Source organism: Synchiropus splendidus, chromosome 16 (assembly GCF_027744825.2).
Source record: "Synchiropus splendidus isolate RoL2022-P1 chromosome 16, RoL_Sspl_1.0, whole genome shotgun sequence".
Classification (NCBI taxonomy): Eukaryota; Metazoa; Chordata; class Actinopteri; order Syngnathiformes; family Callionymidae; genus Synchiropus; species Synchiropus splendidus.
Window position 1 is genome coordinate 20,917,127 of NC_071349.1, and position 23,933 is coordinate 20,941,059.

The 23,933-nt window shown below is 48.6% G+C and overlaps 1 protein-coding gene across 2 annotated transcripts; it reads left to right on the plus strand.

The window, feature by feature from the left end:
- Positions 1 to 16: 16 nt before the first annotated feature.
- On the plus strand, positions 17 to 22,604 carry LOC128747246 (zinc finger MYM-type protein 4-like). Of its 2 annotated transcripts, XM_053844989.1 has the most exons (33): positions 17 to 443; positions 501 to 570; positions 718 to 2,453; positions 4,483 to 5,484; positions 5,595 to 5,697; positions 7,634 to 8,138; positions 8,538 to 8,587; positions 8,715 to 8,855; positions 8,924 to 8,987; positions 10,552 to 10,769; positions 10,840 to 10,970; positions 11,034 to 11,265; positions 11,406 to 11,618; positions 13,133 to 13,283; positions 13,376 to 13,491; positions 13,567 to 13,899; positions 13,967 to 14,117; positions 14,607 to 14,761; positions 14,887 to 15,064; positions 15,130 to 15,246; positions 15,471 to 15,514; positions 15,615 to 15,753; positions 18,357 to 18,499; positions 18,566 to 18,641; positions 18,886 to 19,065; positions 19,136 to 19,215; positions 19,278 to 19,398; positions 19,469 to 19,620; positions 19,695 to 19,809; positions 20,289 to 20,543; positions 20,601 to 20,682; positions 20,744 to 20,809; positions 21,185 to 22,604. In XM_053844989.1, the coding sequence occupies exons 4-33, from the start codon at positions 4,919 to 4,921 to the stop codon at positions 21,315 to 21,317; spliced, it is 5,010 nt and encodes a 1,669-aa protein (XP_053700964.1). In that variant the 5' UTR covers positions 17 to 443; positions 501 to 570; positions 718 to 2,453; positions 4,483 to 4,918; the 3' UTR covers positions 21,318 to 22,604. The 2 variants fall into 2 exon arrangements, 1 of the variants encoding a protein (XP_053700964.1); XR_008412663.1 differs by lacking the exons at positions 20,744 to 20,809; positions 21,185 to 22,604 and having other exon boundaries at positions 20,399 to 20,543.
- Positions 22,605 to 23,933: the final 1,329 nt, after the last annotated feature.

Below are 23,933 nucleotides of genomic sequence, written 5' to 3' on the forward strand. Positions count from 1 at the left end.
CAGTCGCACGCATACATTACCCACAACCCCCCGCGGGCTCGGCTCATGGCGGCGGAACCTGGCGGGCACGGAGGAACTGGAGCTTCACAGTAACGCGACGTGCAGCGTCTGGTCGACGAACTCTCGACTGTTTCCTGGCTTTAACGGCGCTGCTAAGGCTTGAGCTGGGCTCGCCCGGTGTTTCAGTAGCGTTGGCGCGAGCTAACACGTGCAGGTGGCTGCCTCCCTGCGTTCAGCGCTCCTGCTCACCGCGTCTCCAGGGCGCGCGCGCGAGTGACCCGGACCGTTCAGGGGGGGCCACGCTAGCGTCTGTTGGCAAGCCGCGCCGCCACCGTCCCTCGACCGAGAATGTCGAGTCATGCGATACAGCCCTATGTACTGGACCCGGAATCTGAGCCCGAAAATGAAGACGCACCCGCGCGACCTGGAGACCTGTCGCCATGGTACTTCCACACGCTGCGTTTGACTGTTTCTGGCGCTGATGAGCCTCTGCTTCCCAGGGGTTCCGCTGGGAAACGCTGCGAGTCTCCAGGTGGAGCGGACCAGGTGTGCAGTGCAGGACCGCTGAAGGTAATGACCCCCAGCTCTGACCTGGCCTGACTCACTCAGTGAAATGCCATGCGTATGTGCCGCTGGTTTTGCCTCAACACTTCCAATTCAGCCTCGTTCGCCACAAAGCTATATCCTATACTGTGTTATATACTTGTGCATTGGAAGAGGTTTGATGTGGGACCCGGGCCGAGGCGCGTCACCTGTCTCAGTACAACTCCGTTCATGAGCGTTTTTGGGGCGATGGCCGTCCAGCGGTCATGTGCTGTGGAGGCAGCGCCTGCGGCAACTTTATCTACTGCAAGTTCCATCAGGACTGCGCCATCCTGCTGAAGTCTTTGACTCCTTCCTCGTGGCCATGACGGTATGTGTGCTGCCTTTTACTCGTATAACGGCCTCTTGCTTCGTATGATAATGTAGTCATGTTCTGCGCTGCAGTAAATTCAAGGCGTTGCGTTCACCTGTTTCACTTTTATTGAATGCCTCTGATCCAAAGTGGTATAGGTGTGACTTATGTCATCATCGTTTACAGGTGGAGGAAAAAAAATCTGAGGCTGCAGAGGAGCTGGACTCCACCCAGGCCAAAGATGAGCGACACGATGCAGGCTTCCAAACTTGAATGAAGAATAAAATAATCCAAACCATGTGAACAAAGCGGCCTGTTCTGTTGTCTGCTGGAGAGTGGAGTGTCGACGGGTCCACCTGCTCTGAGCAGGCCCTCGTGGCTGGAGGCAAACTTGGTCTGATGTAGGCAGCTGTGATTTCACATTCCGAGCAAAAGCCGACTCTTCTTTGATGACAGAAGCACTCTTTTTGGTCTCTCCAGGGTTTGGTTCAGTTTGGTGTTGAATGAGGCGCGTGGTTTCGTCACCACGTTCTGAGGTCCAGTGTCAGCACTTAACCACTTCCAAATCATTGGTGTTTTCATTTGAATCTACACTCGAAACCTGAGTATGACCTGCAGCCGGTCCAAGCTAACGCGAACCTCAGACCATGAGACTCTGTCATACAGTGTTGGGCATGAAAAGTTGTCTAGTTCACTTTCCACAAAGTTCCAATTTGACCTTTTGGAGTCTCTTAAAAGTTTCGGCGCTTCCTTAGCCTCCATCTTCATCCTCGTTCATTCGCGTCGTTCATTGCTGCACTTGCCTGTCTGCAATGTTACCAGAGAGATCAGGACGTGGTCAAACATGAAGTGTTTCTTTCTGATTCATGTCAGTCTGCTGGCGTCAGAGTGAAGCCTGATATAAGCCCCCCATGGACATGGACATATTACTGAACGCGTATTCATCACTCATTAATCACAGCATTGCTCTTCACTATTAAAAACAACGCTCCTGACAAGACCAATGGAAGCCATTACTCCTTTCAGCTATTTCCCACTCTGCAAGAAGCTCAACTCTGGTCTGAAGAGGTTCAACACGCACGCACGCGCACGCGCACCAAAGTCACTGGAAACTCACCAATGTTTGGGAAGTGTGCTCGTGGATATTTACATGAACTTCCCACGTCACCATCATCAACACGAAATGATACGCAAACTTTGAAATGGACTGAATTCAAATGAGACGATCATTAGCTCAAGCGTCGTTTGAACGGATCCGGTGGAGGCGCGGGAGGGAACTGGTCAGGTGGCGATGCGGTATAGTACATGCTTTACGGTAATACTCCGTATCCGACTCCATCCATGGTGCTTGATCGTTGTTCACCACCTGGGCGCAATGGCAGCAGGAATACAGACGTGAGACGAGCTGCGGGATGTGTCCGACGCAGCCGCTGACCGCGGCCCCTCCGTGCGCGCGTCACCCCGCGCACCCTCGCGGGAGGAGGGGGCTCGCGGGCTCGCGGCTGCAGCACTATTAAACATGGCGGACTCGGAGGAATTTAGGCGAAAACGTTGGATGGTAAGGAAAAAAAACCTCCCGTATGTAACGCTTTGAACAGCGCGTAAAGTCTCGGTACCAATACGCGTGCAAACCCAATCGCTGTTTCGTGTCTTCCAGCTGCTGTGTCCATGTTTATGCTAAGCTACCTAGCTGAAGCGCATGCAGCTGCTCCACAGCAGCTAGCTAGCTAGCTGCTGTGGAGCAGGGACGTGCGCTGTTGGTAGACACCTTAACATTCGAGAGGGCTTTATGTTGCACTCCCATAGTGAGGTTTGACCACAGAAGCGTGGTTCACGGCGTGTGTTGGTGTCTGTGGGAAACGTCCCGTGGGTCGCTAACAATGGGGATGGATTCCATTTGATGTTGGACTGCTCTGACCCCTCTGCTCTGTTGTTTTGGGGTGTGAATGAGTTTGGGCCTTGTGGGGGAAAGATCACCCTCACACCCAGTGTGTTTAGAGTGTCACAGTGTGTAGTCTTTCTGAAGGGAAGCTTCACAGATCTGCCTCTGCTGCTTGAGATTGTTCGAGGCAACTGCTGCAGATGGACTCGACCACACTCGTTCAAACCACACGGCCCCCAGATTCACTCGAGCTCTCAACCCCATACATGCAATATTGTTTTTGTCATTTCAATAGTCCATGTACAGTCGCTTCTTAATGTAAGGCCAACCTACCACTGGAAAACTGAAAGTCAAATCCGTTCCCAAAGAATGTGGGTATGGAATCTGACTATGGGGTAAAGGTGTTTGAACTGAGGAGCGTGGTCTCCCCCCTGCTCCCCCCCTCTCTCAACTCTCATTGTCAAGGATTTCTCTTCTGAATAGGGATGGGCGATAACTTATCGTACATGATATACCACCAAAAACAATCTCCATGATGGCAATTCAGGATCTCACGCTAAATTCCATAAACCTGTGGCTCACTCGCTGCATTGGACCTGCACACGTGAACATGAGGAGAGGGTGACGGCGCCGCGCTCTCCAGCTCCACGCCGTGTGACAGTTGTGGAGAGTGTGGTGGACTGTGGTGCACCATGCTAGTTTGAACCTTTGATCATGACACTGGTGGACTCTGACTCTCTGGATCCCTGTTTCTTTGATGAGATGGAGTGGTCCTCACAGGTTCTCTGAGGCGCTCCTCTGCCTTGGTTCACATCAACACATGCAGCTCTCCCGCTGCCAAGGTGACAACACTTGGATATTGGACGTATTGGCGGTGGCGTCCTCTTCCGCGTCCCCATGAGGCTTCACTGATGGAGGACACACTCTCACAGGCAGCGCTAATGCTAGGAGCCGCCATCAGTGACCATCAACAAATTCTAAAGCCTCAAAGTCTGAGTGACATCTTCAATAAGGCCATGGAGAACAAGCATTTTAGGAGAGAGAGAACTGTGAGAAGGTTTTTCACCACACAAGACAAAGGACTGACAGTTTGGATCATGATCTGGAGAATAGACTCTGACTCCATGATCATTTCTTCACCTGAGGGTTTCCAATGTTTCTTCAGCAGCATCTGTGTCCAGACTGCTCCATAGTTCAAGAGACATGAGACACAGCAGACAGACAGACAGACAGACAGACAGACGGCTCCATTGAAGCCCTAAATAAAGCTGGCAGAGCAGCCTGTCAGACACCAGCGACTTCTACCAGAGACCTGGAACATTGAGTTTCTCATCTCTGCACTGCAGAGTTCACTCTTCTATTGAGACGTCAACAAACACAATGGTGTTGGAGACAAACTCCACTCCTGAGTTCCATCATCAAACAGTGTCCAGAGAGACTGTAGTGTCCGACACATGGAAGAGAATGAAAACGTATGTATTGTGATAATTATCGCCGAAATGACAACATTTATGCCGATAATTCTTTTTGTCCGTGTCGCCCATCCCTACTTGTCAATAATATGTTTTGATGTAGTTTGACCCATATTTGACATTTTCAGTATTGAAGTGGAACTTGGTCATTGAAGAATGTTGTGAAGACCACGAGCTCTCGTGACAGTTGTACGTGTTATCACTCGTTCTAATTGTCAATCCAATCTTTTCAGTTTTGCAATTGCGGCTCCGCATGATTGCAGCCAGCGAGGAACCACGCAAAGATATGTTGGAGAAAGCTTGGATCAGCGAAGAGGGGTCTGTTGTTGTACTGGCCAGAGCGTGGCCTTAGCACCGACTAGTGGTGAGGACAAGTGGCTGATGTTGGCGGACATCTTGGTTTGTGCTGCGTCCCTGTGCTGGTGTGTAATATCACTGTTATCCTCTGGAGGCAGTAAAAGGTCCCTCAGAAGAAATTTGACCCACATTTCACAAACTTTAAGAGCTTCTCTCGTCTTTTCACTTGTATATTTCTTATTATTGTAGTTTTGTAGACATGCGATGGTCGTGAAATTAGTCTTTCTCATTTTTCAATGGACTCAGGACATTTCAACTCTCCTTAATGTATCACCTCTTTTGTTTACCTGATACCAACCACATTCACCTAAAATGACTAACAAACGTGTGAAGATGTCGTTTCTAAATTTTCATAAACGGGTGGGTGGGACAAATTTCCACTGCTGTGTTCCACAGTGCACAGCGTCATCCAGATTTAATTCATTTTTAAGCTTCCATAAGTTCCCGAAAGACCCAGAATTGAAGAAGCTATGGGTCATCAAAACACGGAGAGACACTAAGCCTGGCACAAAACACGGCAGAGTCTGCAGTCTGCACTTTCCCAGGGGAGATGTGACTGAGGCACAATCCCCTGGTGGCCGCAGGCGTCTGAGACAGGGAGCTGTCCCACTGCTGTTTCAGTGGAACAACTTCTCACTACCTGACCCACTGCCTGGAGTTCCAGAACGAACAGAAGAAGAACCAAATGATGATGCCATTCAGAGCGCAGACATGAGTGAGGTGGAGAATTCTTCAGAGGAAGACTTTTCCTGCGATACCAAATCTGCTACACTTGATGTGGCTCTGAGCTCCACGGAGGATCTTCATTCAGAAACCGACCGGGAGGAAATGGCTGTCGGCAACAGTGATGAGGACGATGGCGCAAGTTTCTTCACAGGGTGAGGACTGGTGCTCTGGAGTCTGACTTCAACACATCATGACACCTGTTTTGATTGGACACATGGATATGTACCTGTCATAACACTAGTATTTCTTTTCTCTTGGACAGACGTCCAAGCCATGCTGAAGTGAGTCAGATCAATTCAACAACACATGAGATCGAGCAAGACGCAGGCCCAGAGGCTGCACCTCAGACCCAAGTCACTGCTATGGTAAATGTATTTTTAAGTTGTTCATCACCCAATATAATATCACCGTCTTCCAATTAAATTTTGATCATTATTGTATATTGTTGACTCGTTCTTCCTCCCATTGATGAGTTCCTTTTGTTTGAACAACCTCTTCTCGGTGCCATTGATTTGGCATACACACAGCGTAAGCTGCATGATGGAAAAGACTGGTCTCCATGTTGTCTGTGAGAGAGCTTGTTTATGGCCACCGGACCCGGTACTTGTCTCAGATGCACCTTCTATCCGTTTTCTTGGACAGCTCACAGGAACTGAAGAAGGTGGAACTTTTCTTGAACCAATCCTCGGTCCGGTTGCCATATTAAAACCTTGCATTGCGTACTCCGAAGTCTTCCAATGTTTTTAAGAGCTACTCTGGCACAAGTTGTGCTGGAGTGACTGAGCTGTGGTGTTGGTCACAAAACTCTTTCTCAAAGCAAAGTCATCTTAAACTACAAATCCCACTGTCCCTTCAAACTGTGGATTGAAATGACCCCACGTGGTCGGGTAATTTAGCATCATTTTTGTCAGCGGCAAGAAAGAAATGTGGAAGCGGTTAGACTTTCCTCCTCTCCTCAAACCAATCTCCAAAGTCAGGGAGAGTCGGGTCCATGCTGAATGGAAAAGAAGGCCGCAAGGCCCACAATGTCATCTACCCTTGGATTTATTCATTCAACAACACAAAGCAAATCTCCACACCACATTTTCTTAACTATTTCTTGCCGTGGCTCGTGTTTCAGATGCCCATCTGCAGTCTTGTCTTGTGATTTTCTGTGTTCCTCAGATCATGCTTCCTGCCAGATTTCCTGCTGTTCATTGCCTTTGACTTGCCATTCAGAAACCAGAAGCTGCCACTCAGATTTTGCATGACTGAGATGACGTCACGTTTCAATGCGCAACACATATCTGTTAAATAGGTTTTGTTGATGTTACATGGGGTGATTGATTGTGGGGGCAAGATTCAAATGGTGTGGATCTTTGTTTTGTTTTTTTAGTCCTTAAGTTATTTCATTGGAGTTGATGATCACTTGCATAATTCCAGTTATGGAAGTGGCATTGTTGTCTTTCCACAACCACCATCAGGACTGGTTACAGTTATTTAAATAGTCTTGAATATCATTTTTTTTTACCGTTGAGTGAGTGATGCCGTTGAAATCCATTCTTGTCTACAGTAAATCAAGTGATGTGTTGCTGTATTACTGTGACAGATTGTATGAATGTGGATGAGAAACGTTGTCCTCACTCAACTGAACTGCCACTGTCTCCATCTTTTTTTATTTATTTTTTTTATACACCATAATCTAAACCTATGACTAAAAACACCATATGTAACACAGGTTCGACTTGGAAACAGTCACTCAGCTCTAGCACGACTCGAACATACTTTGAAACTAGAAAAGCAAACCTTCAAGCACTTTCACTTCCTGGATTCAAATGCTGATCTGATCTGCTGATCATCTTCCAATGTTCAATTGTCGAAGAATCTTTAAAACGTCCTGGATCCAGATCATAACCTGATCACTCTCCAAATAGAATAATCAAATTAGAAAGATGTTCCTTGTCCCATTTCACATATTCCCTGCTAATTTCATCCGGATCTGTCCAGTTATTTTGAACTCAGTCAGACAAACAAACCACCGCTGTCAGAAGCATAATCCCCTCAGGAATTCAACAAACACATCAAGATGTCCCTCAAAATAATGGGACAACCTTGTTAGGGTGAATAGTACCTTCGGAGTGAGAGTTGCGATGAAACCTAAAATTTGAAAGGAGGTGTTGCACTACATCCCCGAACCAGTCTTCACACATTGACTGTTTCTGTCTGCTGTTAAACGCTGAATAAGAAAAGCAATGTCTGCCCAGTCTTCATTGTTACCATGGGATTCTTTTTGATTCAGTTGTTTATTTGTCTTTCCTGCAGCACGATCAGCAAATGTCTCGGATGTTTGATGAGGTGATGGGATTGGGAGAATTTGCTGACTCCTCCAGAAGTTCGACCTCCTTATCCAAGACTGGAGACCAGAACGTCGCCGCGGCTGACAAGACCCCAGGACCAGCTGATGACGAGAGCAATGACAGCAGACAAGAGGACAGGTGGGATGACGGTGGTGAAGACCTGTCCTTTCCACAAGCCTCTCCCACTGACCGGGCGTCCTTGCTCACCAGGAGTGCAAAAGATGCCGCGTTTGATGATGCAATTGATGGACTTCCAACCTTTGTGCCTGAGGATGATGAAGAGTGGAACTTTTCATTGCCAATCGGTTCCCTGGAGGACACGGACAATTTGAAAATGAAACAGTCCTGTGTGGGCAATGATGAGATGAAGAAGCAGCGGCTAGATGACGAGGATGAAGGTCAGCGAGGTAGGAATGGGACCAATGGATCCGCTGACGCCTCCAAAGAACACACACCTGAGGACAGTCGAGGTAACCAGACTTGCGTGAATTTTTAGGTGCCAATATGGAGCAGCTGTGAGCCATTGAAATGGTGTTTTGCTACTCGTATTCATTCAGTGGGGGAGGAATTGGGTCCAATCCTGGAATATCATGGGAATTATGAGTGACAGAAAAGAAATGGCGGTTGATTCCTGACTAGCCCCACGTTTTGCTCTTTGAATGGTGTTGATACGCCCAAAACTGTAGGGGGAGGGGCTGGCCACAAACACGCAGCAGAATGAAAGAAGAGTGACAAGCCTTTGCACATTTTGCAGGTGTTAGAAGTCTCTCTGTAGAGATTGCGCACATGGTCAATTTGGGCCATTAAAACTGAGGTTTTATGCCGTGTGATTCCTCAGCTAATCACCCTCAATCCTCCCTTTGTGTTAGATTCTGCCGAGCTCAATCGTACAGGTTCAGATGACAGCCATCGAAAAGAGGTGAGGCTGGTTCACTGCATTTCTCTGCAATATTCCAAAAGCTTGTTTTTGGTCTGTCTTCAGTTCTGTTGAGGTGGCTCTTTGCCAGACCCAGTAGCGCTTTACTAACGTCCTGACATCTCTCTAGTCAAAGACCGCGGCTGCAGAAGACCCACCCATGTCCCCCATTGCCAACATTAAAGATGAACCCATTGATGAGGGCTACGAAGCAGCTCTGCTGCCTCAGGGCTCCATCGCAGAAATCAAGGAGGAGCTGGAGCATGAGGAGGTGATCCTTTTGAGATCAATATTTGACTAATTTGGTGGGAGCACATGAGCTAAGTTGGTTTTCTATAGGAGCAGCTGAGGATCAGCTCTGTCTACTCTGTTGGCGGTGCCAATTCCTTTGCCCCGCCAATGGGTGAGTGTCAGATCTTTTATAATGACGACTGCAATGATTGTTGGGGTGTGGTGCCTTTTAAATGCCTTAAGTATGGCAGAAGTAGGACAAAAATATACCTCAGTCATTTTCTTTACACTGAAAATAACAAAAGCGGCGTCAATTACAACCTTGAAATAGTCCACGCAGAAGCTTTCCGTGCTCATAATGTTTAACCTGTGTCTCTGAATGTGCCGTCCCTCAAATCACTTTCGGGCTTTGTTGGTCATGGACATTTGCATATACAAGGAACTTGACATGGTAGATGCTAGCTCTCTAAACACCGGACCAAGAGTACATTAGTGCAACAATGTACTGCGCTTCTCATTTGATAATAATGATTATTGCTGCCCAGTCATCCACTCTTTTAGTTCCCTGCTGACTGTGATTGGATTGACAGTGTTGTTGAAAGAGTCAAATCTCCACACCACATTTTTTTCTTTCTTTCTATTTCTTGCCGTGGCTCGTGTTTCAGATGCCCATCTGCAGTCTTGTCTTGTGATTTTCTGTGTTCCTCAGATCATGCTTCCTGCCAGATTTCCTGCTGTTCATTGCCTTTGACTTGCCATTCAGAAACCAGAAGCTGCCACTCAGATTTTGCATGACTGAGATGACGTCACGTTTCAATGCGCAACACATATCTGTTAAATAGGTTTTGTTGATGTTACATGGGGTGATTGATTGTGGGGGCAAGATTCAAATGGTGTGGATGTTTGTTTTGTTTTTTGAATCCTTAAGTTATTTCATTGGAGTTGATGATCACTTGCATAATTCCAGTTATGGAAGTGGCATTGTTGTCTTTCCACAACCACCATCAGGACTGGTTACAGTTATTTTAAGTGGACAAGTAGCAGAACTTGCATGATCTCGCCAACCACCAACAAGCCCCCATTTGACTCTGGGCTCTTGGTCATTGTGAGGGGAGGCAGCACTGTGGGGTGTTTCCTGAAGTCGACCACCATCTACACAGTCGTTTTTTTCACAGTGTCTTTTCTGCAACTGAGCACCAGCCTCTTGCTGAGTCAGTCTTATCACCATCCTGGATAAGCCCCATGACAATGGTGTCTGCGACTTTCTGGAGTTTGACATCGGGGACATTGGAGGTGGAGTCATTTGTATCGCGGGAGAAAAGCTGCAGGGGGGAGGGAGCACCAATGCTGATAGTGTGATGTGACAGCTACACATTCTGAATCCTGCTGGTCTGGAAGTTGGTGGTCCACTGACATATAGCGGCAAATTCAGAGAGCTACGCGAGGAATACAGGTAAGACGGTGTTAAACGCTGAGTTGAATTCTACAAACAGTGTAGCCCCATGTTTAGCGGGTGTCCTGCGGTGCTGAGGTGGCACAGCGAGCGACGCAGGGTTTCTTGGGGACTGGTCTGATGGTGAAGCTCTTGAAGCTTGATAGGACTTTGTGCAGTTCCAGTGATCTATTGTGTGTCGTTGTGTGAAGACTAGTTGGCCAGCAGAGGCTCTGAGGCAGGATGGTGTTACACTGTCAAATAAGATGTTCTCACAACAATTTTGTTACTCTCCCACCCTCAGCACCGACTCCAGTTCTGGCTTCAGCTTTAGCTCCAGCACCTGCTCCCGGTCCAACTGCCATATTATTTCCAACTAGAGGTGGAACTGTTTTGCAGACCATCCCTCTGAAACCAGCTGTAACTCTACCTAGTTCTCAAACGATTGTGTCAGTCGCACCTGTACGTCCTCCTCCGCCTCCTCCCATTCCAGGAAGTGTTCGCTGCTCTGGTTGCTCCAAGGTGAAGCCTTAACCAAATGTGCCATGAAATCTGACAGTGAAGACCTGGTTTAATATTCCAATGCTTTTAGGTTCTGCTGAAAGGTCAAACGGCATTTCAGAGAAAAGGCTCAACACAGCTCTTCTGCTCCACCATGTGTCTGACTGGACATCTTCCTCCTGCCACCAAAGTCATCGGTCGATCCTGCTCCCAGTGCAACAAGTATGTTCACCTTTCTGACTTGTCCTCCACGATGATGAAATAACGTTCCGCTCTCATGAACAGGGAGATCCTACAGCCGAGGGACATGATCACAATCCCCACTGAGGAGAAGACCTACTTGTACTTCTGTGGCCAGTTCTGCCTGTCAGTCTTTAGACACAAGAACAAGCAGCCTGAAAAGCTTCTGGAAAAATGGACGCCTGAAAAGCGGCTAGAGAAAAAGCCGGAGAAGCCGCCGGAGAAGCCAGCTGAGCGGCAACAGGACCGCTGTAGTGTGTGCCGAGTCATCAATAGGGTATGGCTGCCAGATTCCTTTTCTCAATAGTCCCGGAGTTCAGGATTAAAACAGTCTTACCTTTTTGAAAAATCTGTGCCTCTCCTCAGCTGGCTTGATTCCTCCATGTGTCTCTTACGTGCTCTCCCTCCCTGTAACAGATCGAGCACGAGGTCAGCCACCAAGGTCGTGTGCACAAACTTTGCAGTGATGCCTGCTTTGTTACGTGGCGCAGAATTCGGCAGTTGGCCCTGAACTGCTGCGAGGGCTGTGGACTTTATTGCAGCAGCAACTCGACATCCTGCCAAACACTGACCATTGAAAACATTCAGATCAACTTTTGCGGTCTGACCTGCGTCAGCACATTTGCCCAGGTATGATTGATGTCAAGTATTTTATGCTCATCAGTCAGCCACCAAATCAACCACCTTATAATTTCTCTCAGACAAGTCGACAATTCAGATGAGAAAAGAGGAACACAGGTTGATTCCAAACAATGGGGCATTGCCTTCACCAGTGCAAAAAAAACCAAACCAAAAAACCCTGATATTAACCCCTCAGTGGAGAACCAAGCCATTCGTCTTTGCATCGGGTGAACTTTCGCCTTGCAAGTCTGTACACACTTCAATGGAAAGCTTCATTCATGAACACGAATCCAGTCGTTTGAGTACCGCATTTTCCGGACTATAGAGCGTATCGGAATATTGGCCGCACCCACGACACCTAAGAAGGAAAATAGATCTTTTTCATACATGAGCCGCACCGGTCCATGAGCCGCGGAAGATGCATGAGGGTCACTTCTAGTGATCCTCGAGTTCAGCATCGAGACTGACTCATGAAAGAATCTGGGCAAAGTTCTGAACTGGAATCATCACCTCCTCACATTCCAAGTATTCTAAAAGCGCTATTTGAGCACTTTAATGATGTGACGAGGCTCAATACTTTGGCCGGCATGGCGCTCTACACTGTAAAAACTAGGGATGCTCCGAGATTCAGGGAGAGCACTCGGCAGAAGCAGCTGTCTTCAACCTCTTTTGTGAAAGTTCCCACTCTGGACATTTGCAATGGTTTCAGATTCAGGTGGTGGACCGCGAATGCTGCGTCTGACGCACACAAAACAGCAGCGGATTCGGTCGCGGTTGATTCCGTCTTAAGACGACACCTGAGAAAGGCTGGTCGTCTGGTGCGGTGAAATTAATGATTATTTCTCGGGCAATATGCTTCCCATTCCGAAGATCAGGCTCAGACCGGCGAGTGTTGGCAAGTGACAGCAGTTTCACTTTCACGAGTACCAGAAAACTGTCTGTGCTCCGTCAAGTACTGGTGTTTTAAGTAGCGCATTGATTTTGTGGCATTGACACCTTTTAACGTGCATGTGCTGCAGGATGCAAACTTTACATGACGGACTGAAAAAAGCCTCAGCAGTAGACATGCCGTTGCCAAGCGAGCGGCAGGGAGGGAGGAGAGGAGGCATCGCAAACCGCGGGCGGTGCTACATCTGAGTGCCGGCTGCCACGTGATCACATTTGGTGATCGGCAATGACGGGCAGTGATCTGCATTCACCGACCACGCCGTGATCAGCCCTTCATAATCGGTGGCCGATCGATTGGAGCATCCCTCGTAAAAATCCATATATTATCCACATCGTTGTATAAGCAGCAGGGTTCAGACCGCGAGAAAAAAGTTGCGGCTTATAGTCCAGGAAATACGGTAGTTGAAAATGTTAAGACAAGTCAAGTGATGTGACACAATTTAGTCCTTTATTTTTAAAGGAAAAAGCAGTGGGTTTTTCCACTCCTTTTTGTAGTCAAGTGAGAGCAAAAGGTGAAAAAACAGGTTGCTAAAAATCCAAGTGCAATCTGGGACGGATTGTATTGTTTGTTGCAGAGCTCCAAGAAGCTAATCGATTGTGCCAAGTGCCGTAAAATGGTGGTGGTGTCTACTGCCCTCTTGGAACGGGACGCAAAAGGAAAAGTTCAGCTTTTCTGTTCACAAGCTTGTGCAGAACGAGGTCGGCCGGCTGGCCACCTACTGAATGGTGAGCCCCCTGACATTTTTAGTTCATGTCACGTATGGTCAGAACTGTGAACTTGATGAATTTAATTCACTCACTGCCAATTCTTCTTTTAGGCACCTCGTTTCCGTGTAGCCAGTGCAAAGTCACGGCGGTCCCACAATACCACCTGGCCATGGTAGATGGCACCATTCGTAACTTCTGCTCGCACGACTGTGTATCTACTTTCAGGGTAAGAGCTGAAGCTCTTATAAGCAAGCAAGTCTTGGATAACTGTGTTTGTCAATCAAAAATGCATTCTTGGCAGAAATATGGGGCAGACCTGATCAACGGAACCTCCCCTATAAAAGACTCTGGCAACAAAGAATCTCCCAAACTTGGGCCCGCGTCTGGAGCAAACTCTGTCCCATCTTTTGCTCAAGACCTCCAGTCCTCAGTTTCCTATCCCGGACACCAACATGTCAATTCTTCAGTGCCTCCGTTGGCATCGCCGTATCCTGCCATGTCGTCCCCTTCTGTGCCTGGACTGGGCCAAGCCAATTCCCCGCCAAACCAGACAGAACCAAGTGACCCCTCCAAAGTCACCTGCCATCATTGTAGCAAGCGTATTTACACTAAACCCCTGCTGCTTAGTTACAAGGTCAGTGACTGACATGCAGAGCTTGTGTCGCTGTAAATCACAAATGAAATGATTTTCTTGTCTGCAGAGTCGAATCTCAGTCTTCTGCTCATCTACGTGCTGCGAACTTTACAAGCGCCAGAAGAACATTGTGGTCACATGTGATAGCTGTAAACTGGAGAAGGTGCTCCATGACATGATCAACTGCAACCAACAAGATGTCTTCTTCTGCAGTGAGAGTGCGTGCAGACTCATTTGCTTCCTTTAACTCAGACTGGCACGACCTGAAATGAGTTGTGTGACTCACAATACCAGCTAACCCAAGTTACCTTCTGCTGCACATGCACGTCCTCGGTTATCATTCTCTCTGCCATGTTGTGGAACACATTTTGTGCTCTTGACGCGCTTCGTTTTGTAGGGCTAGTGCTGTCGTTGCTCATCATTTGTGTTTGATCTGTTTGAAAAGCACGTAAACTTGGATGTGGCTGAAAGCTAAAGAGTCATGGCACGGCTCTGTGACGATTCTGCTGTCTACGTGTATTATTATCTTTACGATGAAATGTATTCTCTCCAGTATTGTCATTGTGATTGGTTCTATTTATCCGCCGTGCACCATAGAAGCCGATCCGCTGGGTAGATGATGAAGAAAGTAGTCATTTGGATCAGACCTGTATTAGTGTTTCAACTTGTTGATGTGTGTCTTGACGGAAATGTATCTATCCTTTCAGACTGTAAAGTGCGCTACAGGAACAACGATCTGTGGCGTACCTGCAGCTACTGCTCGAGTGTCAGCCAGAAGATGCTGCACAGCCACTATGGAGGCAAGGTGGAGGAGTTCTGTAGACCCAACTGCATGTCCCAGTTCACTGTGCTCTATTATGGGGTAAGGCCTCTAGACTCTGTGCTGCCTTTGAACCAACTGTGGTTTTCTGTCTCTGTGATGGTGCCTGCTGCCTTTTGGCCAGCAGTAGGTTAACCTGATTTATTCTTCCACCCCCCCCTCCTCAGATGGGTCGGTGTGACAGCTGCAGGAAACAGGGCTACCAGTCTGAGAAGCTTCAGTGTTTGGGTTCAGTCCGTAACTTCTGCAACATCACCTGCCTGCTGCATTACTGCAACATGTACTTTGAGAAAAACCACCGCGGGACCAGTCATGGCACTGGAACAGCACCGCACAACACTCACGGTAAAGAGCGTTACCATTTAAGGTGCAATTGTCTGAAATGTGAATTCTCAACCTTCTTCTCCAAGTAGCTCCGACTCAACCCAACGACTCTTCGAAGATGAACCCTGTCATCGCAGATGTCGTGTCACTGGCTAACGGCTCTGCCACTCAACCCAACGCTACAACAGATGCTGCTTTAACTGGTTGGTGTGCACTTGTGGCCAACTTTCTTTAGATTCGAATGATCAATGACAGCATCATGAGGAGCCGGGTGAATACACTTGACTTAGGAAAGCAGCAAATGGCCGGGGTGTGGATTATTTTCCATTTCAGATTGTTCTTCCAACGCAGGCCGTTTACCTACATGAGCTTTCTGAGTCATGAGCAAGTCTTCTTGGCAGGTAAAGCTCATGTTCTCCTCTTGCAGGCTCCATCCCATCCTCCACTTCTGAAGGAAAGAGCCTGGACCATGTATGTGTGGCTTTTGTTTTCTCCTCACAAGCATGTTGTTCTGTGCCAGTTGACAGCTGCAACTTTCTAAAAATGTATGCAACTGCCTTTCTATCTGTAGGCCAGTACTCAGACTGACGCCATGCGCTCGTCTGTGCCGCGGCGGAGACAGATGAAAAACAAATCAGTCCTCTGCCGACCTTTTACCTTGGACCAAGAAAGTATGTGCCAATTCCCCACAACGTCCACAGATTCTCCAGGTAAATGGTTCAACTGACTGTTCAATGTGAATGCATTACGTTTAAAACGTTTTATAGTGCTGCACTATCTCTTCATTTTCGCTCGCAACAAGAAAACTCATTGTGGTTTGATTCCGAGCAATTCCCTTCAATGGATCATCGTGCTCGGATCTGATGGATCCTTTTCTGTGAAATGATATTGTTTGCAAACTCCCTCACTTTGTCTCCACCTCTAGCATACATCAGAGCCGTGGCGTGACCAACACTGCACAGTAAAGCTTCACTGTTGGCGTCATAGCTCTTGCTCCTCCCTGTCTGCTCTCGCTTCTTCATTTTCCTCCAGTGTTGCTCCATTCTGCTTTACGATCGGCCCCAAATGCTTATCACTCTCTTGTCTACAACCTTCTTGCCTCCGTCTCCTTCACACACATCTTGCTTTGACTGACTCTTCTTTTTCTTCTCTTTGAGCTTATACCGTCTTTTCTCTTCAGCTGCTCCAGCACCTTCCCTCGAATCACAAATGCTATGGCATCTGGTGCTTGACCACATCAGAGAACTGCCTGAGTGCTTTATTCTCGAACGATATTCATGACATCATAGCTCTGGTCAAATGTCAAAGTGCTTGACACGAGTCTAATCCCGTTGTGTCATTATATACATATATATATATATATATATATATATATATAGATACATGTTCATATGGTAAGACTGATCTTAATCAACTTATTCTATTACTGGTTCGTTTGTCGCTCACAACAAGCTGTTTGAATAATTGCACCAGCTTTGCAAGATAGGCCGTTACAACCGGAGCCACCATCTGCCGAGATGTCCATTTCTCCCCCGTCCTCGTGCAAACCTCAAGCGCTGACTGGCGTGCCCTCACGCTTAACTGGGCGCCATTTTCTGGGCAAGAGGGAGACGGACTCCAACTGCAAGGTCTGCTCACACCAGAAGAGAAAGAAGGTGGAGGAGGAAGAGATGGCCGAAGAAAGAAAGAAGCCCAAGACGGAGAGTGGCGGTCACTCTGAGCCTCTTGAGAGCCCGACGTTGTTTTACTGCAAAACCTGCTCTGGAGAGCCCAGCCTCTGCCCCGTGCCTTGTTTTGAACTGTACCACACCAGGCTCATCTATAAATCAGCCCCTGAACTGGAGGTGTAAGGTGAGTCGACGCAGCTTCCTGATTCCAAACCCAGGAAGAAGCTTTTTCCCACCTTTTTCTATTACCAGTAGGATCTTGACATATTGAGGGAAATGAAAGAAAGGAGGACCTTGATGGTGTTTTGCCATGCCAGTCAACATTTAGTAGGTTAATTAACAGTTTCCCGAACAAAGTGAGTCATTTGTGAACAGTGCAGTGCCTTGCAGTTGTCCAAGGTCCCATAAAAAGGGCAACGCTATGTCCTGCCCCTATATAGAAGCGTGGTCTTTTTCCACATGCTGTCGTGCAACTCTGGTCCTATGCTTTTGCATTCATATCTGGTAATCGAGTAACGGGGACATAGAGACACTAGGTTTTACTTCCTAAAGTAATACTAGCCGTCTTACCGGTGGACTTGCATCCTCCAGTAGCTCGAGCCATGGACTCAGCCAGTACAGGAATCGGCGGTTGCATGAGCAATCCTCACTTCCTGTCAAGTGTGTGTGCTCTTGGCTCTTATCCTCGAGCGTCACTCCAAAACTACCACCAGATGACGCCCAATTCTCCGTCAGCAATGAACTGCAAGAAACTAAACTCAGCACTGTGTCACAGTCACCTGAAACAATATTTAGTTACTGTGTTTATTGTAGATTCATTCTTCTAAAATCCACAAACATACGCTGTCGTTTCAATGCCATGTTCACAACATCTGATGTATGGAAACTGACCAAAGAGGACCATGTTTGTCACCCAAGTGTTTCTCTCCACAGAGAGGACTTTCAGCTCCTGTCCTGGACTGAGATGCAACCCTTCTCCACTTCTCTGTGTCTTTGCTGTTCAGCTCAAGCCGTTGAAACAGGAGTTTCTCACCCGAATGTGTGTCACTTTAAATGACGAGTGTCATTCGAGCTATACTCTTATCTCCATTTCTGAGGTTTATTTAATGCTGCAATGCCTCCAGAGGGTAGCTCAAGTTTCCTTCCATTTCATGACAACATCATGCCATAAGTTGTTTATTGTGTTCTTCCTGGTTTTATTTATTTGAAGTTAGTGCATTTTCACACCTACCAAAATATGATCAATAAATCCAATAAATGCCCAGAATATTTGTGAGTCGTTTTGTTTTCATCATTATTGAAATGCAATGTTGTAAATGTACTGGTGATGCTTCCGTGGGGGGGGCGCTACACGATTATATGTCCTGTTCAGGTCAATATATCAGCACAACCTCCTAAGTCCGCCCTCGTAAGCAGCAAACACTGAGTCTGGCCCATGGATCTTTTCAGTCCATTTACCTTCCTTGCTGTCAGTCTGTGTCCTCCGCTGGAGTGCAACAACACCAAAGAGAATGCAATGCTTTTGTAGCGAATTAAGCAGTGTGTTTTGTAAAAGCCGTATTGAGGTAACCACAGCCTCAGTTTTTTTCCGCCGCTTTGGTTCCCAGACTGATCATGTGACGCCAAATTTAATGTGCCCCGAGCAGCTGTGTCGGATGCGGATGATTCTCCAGCCGCGGAAGGGAAAGTGAAGATGGTGATGGTGCCAATTCCAGTGCCGGTCTTTATTCCTGTGCCTGTGCAGATGTACTCCGAGTGCACACCTGTTCCCATGGCCATGCCTGTGCCAGTATGTATCACGCTGTGACTGACCCTAATGTTTCAGGCGAATAATCGATATGAATCTTGTTTGAAGGTCCCGGTGCCTGTTATGGTCCAACCCCCAATGAAAGTTGTTCAAGATGCTTGGGTTCAGATGGATTCAGTTGCAGGTAATCTCGTTTCGTCTCGTCAGGTGGTATCTTTTATATACGTATTCTTTCTTTCACCGACTAACTGGTTGCTCTTGAACTTGTCTTTCTGTGCAATTACTCATACATTTATTGATTCTGTTTGTTGTGAACAATGGTTTTGTGTGGACAAGCCTTGTTTCTTTGCACTAAAATGGAATCGCTGCAGTTCTTGTGAATATTTGAACCCGTTACTAGTGTGTGAAAGTCGTCCTCTGTTTCCTAGAAGGCAGAAGCCTACCAGAAGAGGTCACTCTTCTCAAACCAACAAGTGAAGCAGTTGGGGGTGAAACGACTTCAGAGGGTGCAACAGACTCAATCGTGGCCCAAGTCGAACCCTCTACCTCCAGTCACCTGCTACTGCCTTCTTCTCCGGTGATGGATCTAGAGTCTGACTTCCCAACTGGTGAGAGAGAACTGCACTGTTGCCTTTGTTAATGCCCAGCTCACTTGATGCGGTTCACGTGTTCTTCCAGCCCTTTTGACTCAGAGGTCCAGACTGAGAGGGATGAAGAGAACCAGAGGTGGTGGGGACGGTTCTTACCCTAGGAAACGGGTACTTCTCCAGACTTGTACAAGTACACGAGCCAGAGCAGAAGGTGATTTGTGTTCTTCTAGGGTCGTAAGAAAAAAGGCCTGGATCGCAGTGCCGTGGTGTCCTCAGAGAGCCCCGTACTGAACCAGCAGTACGGGCTCCATGCCTGGGTCCACTGGGTCAGGCAGCGGCTCCAAATGGACTGTGAGTTCTCTGCAATGGGACATGCTTTCTTGCCAGTGTGTTCAGGTGACTCGTCTGTGTGTCTGTGCAGCGGAGTCATTGATGGTGAACGAAGATCTCCTGCAGTGTGACTCCACGCAGCTCAGCGTTGCACTGGCCCACTTTGTGAAAGAGGTGCGCCGGCCAAACGGACAGAGCTACACTCCAGACAGCCTTTTATACCTTTGTCTGGGGATCCAGCAGGTAGAGCCCCGTCTGCCTGTGTGACTTGCTTCCATGGTTAGTGTTGACTTCCCCCCTGACTACCTTGTGCGCAGTACCTGTTCACAAACGGTCGCATGGAGAACCTCTTCACGGACGAGCTCTACAGCCCGTTTGCCAGCCAGCTCAGCGGCATGCTCCGAACGTGGAGCCCAACCCCGGTGACCAGAGGTACATCATTTCGATGGATCCAATTGTTTGGAAAGCTGGGTTAGACAAGGAAACTCTGTTGGCTGGAACCGCTGCATCCATAGAAGCCAGAGCAAATATATGGCGGTGTGGTTACTTCGTGCTGTAGCTTTAGCCCACTGCAAAATTACACTCCTTTGGTCAGTTCTCCTTGTGTGGGTCTATGGGAACCCAAGCAGAGTTGTGTGGTGATGAAAAGAAACATGGAACCACAGATTTCAAGCAGAGTCACAGATGTTTGGAAGTTCAAACCAGAGGAGGCATCAGAAAGGCTTGGAAACTGTCTCATGACCAGAAAGTCAACTTCCGTCACCCTTGGAAGAGTTAAGATGCCACATGAGTCGAGGGTTCGTGCGACCTTGACGAAGCACAAAACAAAATTGACGACTTCTTTCATCCATCATGTTCTCCTCTCATGAAATACAGTTGTTGATTGTTGCTTTGCATCTCCTCCCCACCAGGTGGCCTTGTTTCCTCTCGGGTGCACGAGTCCCACCTGTGGGAGTGCAAGCAGCTGGGCTCCTACTCACCCGCTGTGCTGCTCAACACGGTTCTCTTCTTCTGCACGAAGGGCTTTCGCCTCCACACCCTGGAGCAGCACCAGAGACTTTGCTTCTCAAACCTCGCCAGCCTCTCTAAACCCAGCGCGCACGGTGGCCAAGTCCAGTACCTGGAGTATCAACCGGGGGCTGCCGCACCCAGCTTGGCTGAAGCAGGTGAGTCTTCCGGGACGGTGGTAGTGCTGGTAAAACGCTGATCGTGCCGTTGTGCAGACTTGAAACGGGAGCTGCTGGAGAACGTGAGCGACCCTCGCCACTGTCCCGTCAGACTGTACGAATTCTACCTCTCGAGATGGTGAGTCACTGGCTGCTCTGGACTTGCTGCCTGGCATTTACACTTTTCCTGTTTTCACCAGCCCTGAGTCAGCAAAGAGGAGACCTGGGTTGTTGTACCTTCAGCCAGAGAAGAACGTCACACACAGGTCAGTTCGACCGGTGCAGCTGAATGACACTCCTCTCCTGAGGCCACGTTTACATGGCAATGGTCGCCTGAAGCTGCAGCGTCCTCACATCATCCTCTTCATTGGTCACTGCCCATCAAGTTTCCACTCGGACATGGAAATTGAAATGTCCAGTGACTTCACCCTTTGATGCTGGATGTTTACTCCTGTTGCTGCGCAGGTGTGAGCTCAGACAACAATGCAATGAAGTGTAAAAAAGAAGCAGGGCTCAATATTGCTGTGTCAACGTTTGCCTGAGATCTCCAGCTCCAGCGGGGGTGGGGGGGGGCAGTCAAAGTTCAAAATATGAGCGCCTGTTTGGAATAGAATCCTGATATTTCATTTCCACCTCCACAGTCCCCACTGGTACTCTTGTCAGCCACTAGAGAGCGCCACCCTACAGAACATGCTGTCCCGCGTCCTGGCTGTGGAAGAGGTCATCCAGGAGCGCCCTCCCTCCACTCTCAAGACTTTTGCTGGTGACCGTTGACGTCCTCCTCCGTGGGTTGCTGCCACATTGGCGACTCCCGCTGGACCCAGAACGGTGACCACTCATCATCACCCGTGACTGAAACGTGAACGTAGTGCCGGTGTTCGTGTGGCCACTTGGACTCGAGGCCCACATCAGGACTGAATGGCGGTGCACCTGTCCAGGCCGGGTCCCGCAGGAATACTTGAACATGTAAGCACAGTGGTGTCCTACGTTCCCCGAGCCTCTGCTGGTGCTTGGTGGCGGTGGAGGAATGAGTTTGCTTCAGTTGAAACGGACAACGCTCACTTCTGTCAGTTCTCATGACGAGGTTCAGCCTTCTGTGCGCCTGAGTCCGTCACGTTTTCATCAGCTGGGTGAAGCGCTCGTGTTTGGTATTAGGCTCTGTACATGCACTGACAGCGTTGCCCACTAGGGGGCCCTCTGAGTCTCATGAGCAGCCTTATGACTTTCCAATTACATTCGGTTCTGTGGTCGTTGAACTTGTTGGTGTTTCGGGTGATTGAAATACACTACTGAAGACAGGTGGGGTTCATGAGAGGTTACCGGCAAGTCCCGTTTTGATCAGCATCAAGAAGAGCGCCATGCTTTGTGCACCAGTCCGATCTTCTGAATTTGGTTTTAGATTCGTCAGCTGTTCTATTTAACAGTGAGGCAGCTTCGGCCTCCGTTTTTCAGTTGTGCCGCTGATTGTCCTGGCGCGGTGACGTAGCGCATTCTGTTGATGTCCGTATAACAGGTTGGTTCTGACCGTGGGTGACCGTCAGCCATGATGGCACTGGGGAGAAGGTTGTCGACAGGGTCCAAGCCAAACAGACCTTCCCGGGAGGTGGACCTCTGTGTGGCTGCTGTGCCACGCCCCCCTGCTTCGACGAGTGACCTTGGGCAGCGACCCGGTGGGGGCACATCAGTTGTGTTGTGTCCTGCTGCCCTCACAGCGCTCCACATGCTGCGCCCCCGAGGCGGCAGCTGTGGCTCTCCTTGTGCGAGGAGGCCACTTCAGCATCCTCCTCTCCACAGGTAAGGCTCTGAAGTCGCTGCCGCAGTTCAGCCAGATGTGACGCGGTATCGTGAGGCGAGCGTGTTGATGTGCTGCTCTGCTCTTTCTGAACTGTTTTCTTCCACGCCTCGACCGCCAGCGAGCACCTGTTTGAGGCGGACCAACATCTCATTTCCACCATCTCACTGTCGCTCCTTTACTACTGTGGTAGGAAACAGAAATGTGTTGCAGATGATGTTTAGCTGTCATTGTATATTAAAGGAATATTTGCTATCAAAGTTGCTCAGAGTCTGACTTTGTGTTGCAGTCGTCGGTTTGCCGCTCGATTAGTGGCGGCGCCACGAACCCAAACAGCTGTGACTGGTGCTCAACCTCCTCCTAACACCACAGACGATGAAAGCTGGCAGGCAAGTCCAACCTGCAGCTCTCTTCTTTTATTCCACCAGTTTCTGCAACAAATGTGGATGCTGTTTTTAGTCGATGTGGCAAGGAACATGACAACAAAATACAAAAAAATGAATCAATCCTCATCAAGATCATTTGTGGATGTTGCTGTATCACTCAGCTTCATGGTGCTACGTTTGCTCCACTGCACCATCAGGCGGCCTCTAACGTCATCATCTCTTTGATGTACGAGGACTTGCGTGGACCACGGTAATGTACCAAATGTCCACAAGACAAAAGGGATCTGTTCAATCCTGAAAGGTCGCCTCAGCAAGCCTCGGCCTGCGCTTCACACGTCCTCCCTGCATTGTTGCGTACAGGTGCCGCCGCCGTGGCTCGTCCTCCAGGTCAGATCTGTTTGTGTCTATCTTCATCTCATGAGCTTCTGTGGACAGGAGGCCTCAGATGATGTGCTCGTGTTGTGTACAGGTCTCCGAAAGGAAGGGCAACAGCTGGGAACACAGGAGAGGAATCCAAGCTCATGAGACCGAAGTTGGAAGGTGTTTGTCCAGCTTCTGCGTCTTCTGGGCCCCTCTTGTCTTGGCCAGAGCAGTGGTGACTTGTCATGATTCACTGAAGTGCACCTCCTGACACTCGAGCAGCCTGACGGGTCTCACCACCCAGGCAGGGCGTCGCTTCTTATTCGTCCGGCTCTTCCTCTGGAACCCACCGCTCCTGGGCTCGGTGGTGAGCAACAAGGGCACTCGTTCCATCATTGTCACCAGCAAAGACTCCCTGGCTTGTTGCTATGGAGACATGTCGGTTCATTCATCCATTCAGAGATACTGTTTTACACCATGAGATGGAAGGACAGTGACGATGCACATCAAGCGAGCGACGAAAACTCTCTCACGACGAAATGTTCAACGTCACTTATGTTGTAGTGGCCCACCGAGGCTGATGGGCCTGGCAGTGCCCCAGACGTGTCCCACTGTCGGGGTGCCTCCTCACTGCTGGGCACCAGCTATGGCACAGGCTCAATTGGGCTCCACTCCTCTTCTCCTTCAGCAGCAGGCTGTGACCTTGTTCTTTCACCAGACTCTGTGTTGACCTCTATTGTCCACTCCGCGGTGCAAGTGGTGTTGCCTCTGATCACTTTCAGATGTAGTAGTAGACGTACGAGTCCTGCTCTTGGGAAGTGCAGCATGTGGCCAGGCTCCTCCTGATTCGGG